General features: G+C 39.9%; 1 protein-coding gene across 1 annotated transcript in view; it reads left to right on the forward strand.

Moving 5' to 3' along the window:
• The window catches only part of LOC119590426, a 23,606-nt gene extending 23,266 nt beyond the window's left edge, over positions 1 to 340 (forward strand). Inside the window, exon 4 of the mRNA XM_037939093.1 lies at positions 151 to 340. Within this exon, the coding sequence (XP_037795021.1) occupies positions 151 to 340 (190 nt within the window). The remainder of the gene's footprint in view (positions 1 to 150) is intronic.
• Positions 341 to 356: the final 16 nt, after the last annotated feature.

A 356-nucleotide genomic window follows, 5' to 3' on the forward strand; every position in this document is an offset into this window, starting at 1 on the left:
TTTTGTATGCACACACGTAGTGCAAGATAGGCCCTATTTACCTGTTTGGTTCCTGTAGTAAGTGATGCTCTCTCTCTCTCAATCATTGAGTATTTATATTTTTGCAGTGCAAGATCTGAATCACAACAGATATCGATCTTCTTCTTTCAGATATTCAATATGGATGTGGGTCCTCACTTTCTTCATTTACTGTTCATACCACCTCTCAAGGAAACCAATTTCGGTCGTAAAAAACGTCTTAAACCAGAACTGCACCGACCTGACTCCACCAGTGCCGAATCCAAATAATTCACATTGGTGCGACTGGAAACCCTTTGGTGAGTTTGATGCAGTGTTTTAAGGTTTGTTTTAGAGTA

Source organism: Penaeus monodon, chromosome 27 (genome assembly GCF_015228065.2).
Source record: "Penaeus monodon isolate SGIC_2016 chromosome 27, NSTDA_Pmon_1, whole genome shotgun sequence".
NCBI lineage: Eukaryota > Metazoa > Arthropoda > Malacostraca > Decapoda > Penaeidae > Penaeus > Penaeus monodon.